The 5,843-nt window shown below is 39.4% G+C and overlaps 1 protein-coding gene across 5 annotated transcripts; it reads right to left on the bottom strand.

The window, feature by feature from the left end:
* Positions 675-4,729, bottom strand: LOC109841425 (endonuclease V-like). 5 transcript variants are annotated; one of them, XM_020410395.1, is made up of 5 exons: positions 4,506-4,729; positions 4,325-4,403; positions 2,368-2,668; positions 2,110-2,172; positions 675-911 (listed from the first exon to the last, which is right to left on the bottom strand). In XM_020410395.1, exons 1-5 carry the CDS (start codon positions 4,621-4,623, stop codon positions 852-854), a joined length of 621 nt encoding a protein of 206 aa, XP_020265984.1. In that variant the 5' UTR covers positions 4,624-4,729; the 3' UTR covers positions 675-851. The 5 variants fall into 5 exon arrangements, with proteins under 5 accessions (XP_020265984.1, XP_020265986.1, XP_020265983.1 ...); XM_020410397.1 differs by having other exon boundaries at positions 4,515-4,726; XM_020410394.1 differs by lacking the exons at positions 4,325-4,403; positions 4,506-4,729 and adding exons at positions 2,793-2,871; positions 2,974-3,193.

The raw sequence follows: 5,843 nt of genomic DNA, 5'->3' as shown, positions 1-5,843 counted from the left end.
AGGCTCGGGCGCTGGTCAAGCTCGCCGTGGTCATTTTCGCTGTATTTTCGTCATCCGAACTCGGAATTATGCAATTTAAAGTGCGTAGGAAAGACGACGAAGAGATCTACAAGCTCCCATGGTTGAATCACATTTGGAATGGACGAGACACGAGGGGCGCTTCATCTTTCATGAGCGAAGCGTAACTCCCGACCGGCTCGTATCTTGGTTATTATGTTGTTCCGTTGCTTCATACGATTCGTCGACTCACCTCATGCGTTTGTCGATATTAGATAAACTTCTTTGACTCGGATAGTGACGTTCATCGTCTTCTCTCTGCTTCGATCTGCGTGCGAAAACTCATAGGTAATTTTTGATGCCTACAGTCTGAAAAGAGATTGATGAAGGATTTATGAACTAAGAAGGCCATGAAAGGTACACTCTTCAAAATAATGTATAACACATTAAGATTTCTCAACTTGATACCAAATGATAGAATGGGGGATTCCTATATAATCAACAAATGAATGTTATATTGCACATGGTAAATTTACTACATACAATATAAGTGGCACAGATTAGAGAGGTTAAAGATGTTAGGGTTTAGAGCGCTACGCTTAGGATTTAGAGGGGGTCAGAATTAAGTTAGGGTTTAGAGAGAGGCAGGGTTTTGAGTGGCACTGATATCATGCTGATTCAGGAAAATTGAAGAGGTTAGAGAGATAAGTTAACCCTTCTCTCTTTCTTTATTTATAAAATGATACTAATCCAATTACATAAGGACTCCTGATTACATAAGGAAATAAATAATTTTCTAAACGTAATTTTCTAAATAAACTAAGTCCTCCAATCCCATTCCATCTCAAAAATAATTAATTTTCTCGAAACCCACCTCTAGGATGAAGTAAGCCATTGCCATCAACCATCAACACCTGTGAACAATAGAACATCATGATTAATGATAGATCAAATAATAAAAATAGAAAGCATGCGTATGTTTGAATTGTGTCCTTAAGATGAATACATGCACTTATTGTGAAATATATGCAACTAAATGAGTTAAGAGCATGATACTTCACCTTTGACGTGTAGATCCAAAAGGAAAAAATAATCATTCAATCAGACAAAGAGGGTCCTAGACTCCTCGTAGACCAGATGATATAGTCAGTGAAACCGACCATTATGGCATAGTGGAACAGTCAGGACCACATGCAGTCAGGACCACATGCCGAATATGGTTATGAAGCATAAGTGCCCCCAAGGTGGAAGCCTACCCAAGTTGGATGTGCATGGGTACTCATATTTAGAAATTGAATTCAGATACACGCATGTATACATCCAACATCTTTTAGATGGAAATTAGTAGCAAATCAGGATTTGAAATTCAGTTGTTTCCAAGGTGAAAGATAGTCCATGTCAAACGCATATCAGGTACATAGTTACTTTTATAGCTGGAAATTGTATTAATCCAATTTTATTTCATATGGAGAACAGCAATGGAGGCAAGCTACGGGTATCAGGTCTTTCATGGTGGAGGGCTACCCATGAATATATCTATAGCTGGAGAATATATTCAGATATACACATCTAGTTGCGTGCAATCCTAAAAATTGTAATATGTGTGAACATTTGATGGTAAGATGTACGTCAAGAGAGATTAACAGACAAAAGATTTCAAATAGCTAAGTCAACATGTTGGTTTAAAGCTTCGTAGCACATGCTGACATGTAACCTGGCATCAAATGCATGCTATGTGTTCCTTCTTTTATGGATCCTAAAAAACTAAGACATTGATTTACAAATTCAAAAGATGACGTAACCAGCACTGAGGCATTGTCAAGTTTCTAAAATGGCAATTTCTCCAATTGTGAAAGGAGGATGATGATGTGCGCAATTCGGAGGAAATTTTAAGATTTAATGGTGATTTTCCCGTGTGTAATGATTAATGGTTACTTTATTCCTAATACATTGAGCTAATTCATGAGGTGAAGCCTCAATGAAGTACTGAAGTATTTGTAATATTATACACTACCTGATAAGCTTATATTGTTGTCACAAGAAGCAGAGTCTGACAAACCAAATTTCCAATAAACAAATGATATCACAAATGCATCAACATATGAATCCTACCTGTGGGTAATGAGGATGATCATCACGCTTCATTTTGTCCAAAAGCTGCAGGAGAACAGGAGCCTGTGATAAAGAGAATTAAAGGTTAGGAGTCACATACAGCACAGACGCAGTTTAAAAAAAAGAAGAAGAAAAGATTTTTTTTTTTTTTTCGGGGTGGACTTTTAGCGGACTGACTGAGAAAAGCTTTACTAGTGCAGGAGGGAGGAGGAAAATGACCCCGACCACAACAGCAAGAGAAGTAAAAAAGGGATAAACCTCTCTAAAAGCAAGAAATCCAGGAACATAAGGTGTATGGATTCGGACAAGGGTGTAATCTTCATAGATAAGTTTGAGAGAGCGAGCATCCAATACTACGAGAGCAGCGCAGGCTAAAGATGAAGAGGAGTTACGATCTGCTTTGGAGAAGCTGACATCAACTCCTCCGATGTACCTCAGAAGACTCTTGTCCTCCTCCGCCTCCCCCTCCGCCGCGGCCGGGCTGCTAGAAAAACCGGAAGGTAGGATCCACGCGAAATCATCTCCAACAACTAGTTTCGTCTTCAGCTGATCCTGTATTCTGCGTATCAAACGCTCAAACAGTCGTTATCACTTTATCATCACCATATATTAATTAACTAATGATGCATCAAACCATCAGCAGGTAGAGTAGAAGTAGAAAGGGGAATAGGTGAGAGCAGTACCGAATGCAGTCTCGTTCGTATTCGTGTGAGGAGGAGACGGTTGTAGTTGACAACACTTCACCGCCCATGTTTGACATTGCTGCCAAGTTAAAGGAGGGGAAAAGATTAGGGCTAAATAAATAAAAATTACCTGATCGGTCGGAGCTTTGCTGGATAAATTGCTTTGATGCAGAGGGATGACCGGTCGTGCCTGGGGCTGCACGTGGAGTGGGTGGCTCCGTCTCATCTGAATCCCATCCGCATTTAAATTTCAGAGAGAGAGAGAGAGACGAATTCCCCCTTCTCGTTCCCTCCACCATTAATTTTCAGAGGAACTCATTTCTTTCTTTCCTTTTTTTTCCACCCCTTTTATTTTTCATTTTCTCTTTTCTTTTTCCACATTATTACTCCATTATTCTAATCCCTTACATATTTCTATAGGGTTTTCTATAGAGCAACAACTGGCACCCTACATAAGAGGAGAGAGATTGAGAGAAATTAATAGCTTGTGGTCTCCGTGATTTGTATTAATATCTGTGGATAGCTTATTTCTCTCTATCTATCTCATATCTTATATAGTACCTATGCGTATAAAAAAACCGTATTTCGATTAGATCCGCCGTTTCTTAAATTGGTTTGAACTATCACACTTTAAAGAACAATTTTTCAAAACCGCCTGAATTTTTTTTTTTTTTTTCAAAACCGACTGTTTTTTTTTTATTTATCAAAACCGACCCGGTTTTGTGATTAGCAGGTTAATGACTATCCTAAATAGTCGGGGTTGCCAACCCCGACTATTTAAGATAGTGATTAGCCTGCTAATCACAAAACCGGGTCGATTTTGATAAATAAAAAAAAAAACAGTCGGTTTTGGAAAAAAAAAAAAAAATCAGGCGGTTTTGAAAAATTGTTCCACTTTAAATTACTGAAATTGCTATTAAGTCCTCGGATTTTTAAATTATTACAAAATTAGTCTCCGAGTACTAGAGGAGGGTTTAATTTGCAACGAGTTTGAGGGGCAGGGTGGGCTGGGTCATGGTCTCACGGACGGTCATGTTATCCGCTTATCTACCTTTGCTTTTTCAGTTTTTGCTGCCAGAGGGGATTGGAATTGACGGTGGCGAGCCTGGCGACGTTTGTTATTGCTGGGCATAAATAAATAAATAAAATAAATAAATATCAATGGAAATGAGATGAGGTACGGAACCTCAAGCGCAAGATTGTTCCATATATCTGACCTCCTCTCTCACTTTCTTTTTCATCTTATCTCGCCGCTCCCCCCGTGGGTTTCCATTTGAACCCCAAAGGAGAAGAAATCAGCGAAACCAGAGATTTGGGGGCGGAGTTGAGGTTTTCTGGCTCAGGCCTTTTTGTTTTGATTTGGCGGCTCATTGTGCGAGCAAAATCCTGCACTTAGCTAGAGAGCAATCAATCAAGTAGTCCGCATCTTAAGTAACTGCTGGCTATCATCACCATATATTAATTAACTAATGATGCATCAAACCATCAGCAGGTAGAGTAGAAGTAGAAAGGGGAATAGGTGAGAGCAGTACCGAATGCAGTCTCGTTCGTATTCGTGTGAGGAGGAGACGGTTGTAGTTGACAACACTTCACCGCCCATGTTTGACATTGCTGCCAAGTTAAAGGAGGGGAAAAGATTAGGGCTAAATAAATAAAAATTACCTGATCGGTCGGAGCTTTGCTGGATAAATTGCTTTGATGCAGAGGGATGACCGGTCGTGCCTGGGGCTGCACGTGGAGTGGGTGGCTCCGTCTCATCTGAATCCCATCCGCATTTAAATTTCAGAGAGAGAGAGAGAGACGAATTCCCCCTTCTCGTTCCCTCCACCATTAATTTTCAGAGGAACTCATTTCTTTCTTTCCTTTTTTTTCCACCCCTTTTATTTTTCATTTTCTCTTTTCTTTTTCCACATTATTACTCCATTATTCTAATCCCTTACATATTTCTATAGGGTTTTCTATAGAGCAACAACTGGCACCCTACATAAGAGGAGAGAGATTGAGAGAAATTAATAGCTTGTGGTCTCCGTGATTTGTATTAATATCTGTGGATAGCTTATTTCTCTCTATCTATCTCATATCTTATATAGTACCTATGCGTATAAAAAAACCGTATTTCGATTAGATCCGCCGTTTCTTAAATTGGTTTGAACTATCACACTTTAAAGAACAATTTTTCAAAACCGCCTGAATTTTTTTTTTTTTTTTCAAAACCGACTGTTTTTTTTTTATTTATCAAAACCGACCCGGTTTTGTGATTAGCAGGTTAATGACTATCCTAAATAGTCGGGGTTGCCAACCCCGACTATTTAGGAGGGGGTTAAACCCTAATTAAAGGGTGATTAGCATGTTAATCACTATCCTAAATAGTCGGGGTTGCCAACCCCGACTATTTAAGATAGTGATTAGCCTGCTAATCACAAAACCGGGTCGATTTTGATAAATAAAAAAAAAAACAGTCGGTTTTGGAAAAAAAAAAAAAAATCAGGCGGTTTTGAAAAATTGTTCCACTTTAAATTACTGAAATTGCTATTAAGTCCTCGGATTTTTAAATTATTACAAAATTAGTCTCCGAGTACTAGAGGAGGGTTTAATTTGCAACGAGTTTGAGGGGCAGGGTGGGCTGGGTCATGGTCTCACGGACGGTCATGTTATCCGCTTATCTACCTTTGCTTTTTCAGTTTTTGCTGCCAGAGGGGATTGGAATTGACGGTGGCGAGCCTGGCGACGTTTGTTATTGCTGGGCATAAATAAATAAATAAAATAAATAAATATCAATGGAAATGAGATGAGGTACGGAACCTCAAGCGCAAGATTGTTCCATATATCTGACCTCCTCTCTCACTTTCTTTTTCATCTTATCTCGCCGCTCCCCCCGTGGGTTTCCATTTGAACCCCAAAGGAGAAGAAATCAGCGAAACCAGAGATTTGGGGGCGGAGTTGAGGTTTTCTGGCTCAGGCCTTTTTGTTTTGATTTGGCGGCTCATTGTGCGAGCAAAATCCTGCACTTAGCTAGAGAGCAATCAATCAAGTAGTCCGCATCTTAAGTAA

Source organism: Asparagus officinalis, chromosome 5 (genome assembly GCF_001876935.1).
Source record: "Asparagus officinalis chromosome 5, Aspof.V1, whole genome shotgun sequence".
Classification (NCBI taxonomy): domain Eukaryota; kingdom Viridiplantae; phylum Streptophyta; class Magnoliopsida; order Asparagales; family Asparagaceae; genus Asparagus; species Asparagus officinalis.
The sequence above is the reverse complement of the archived record's forward strand: the minus strand, read 5'-3'. Positions and strand labels throughout refer to the sequence as shown.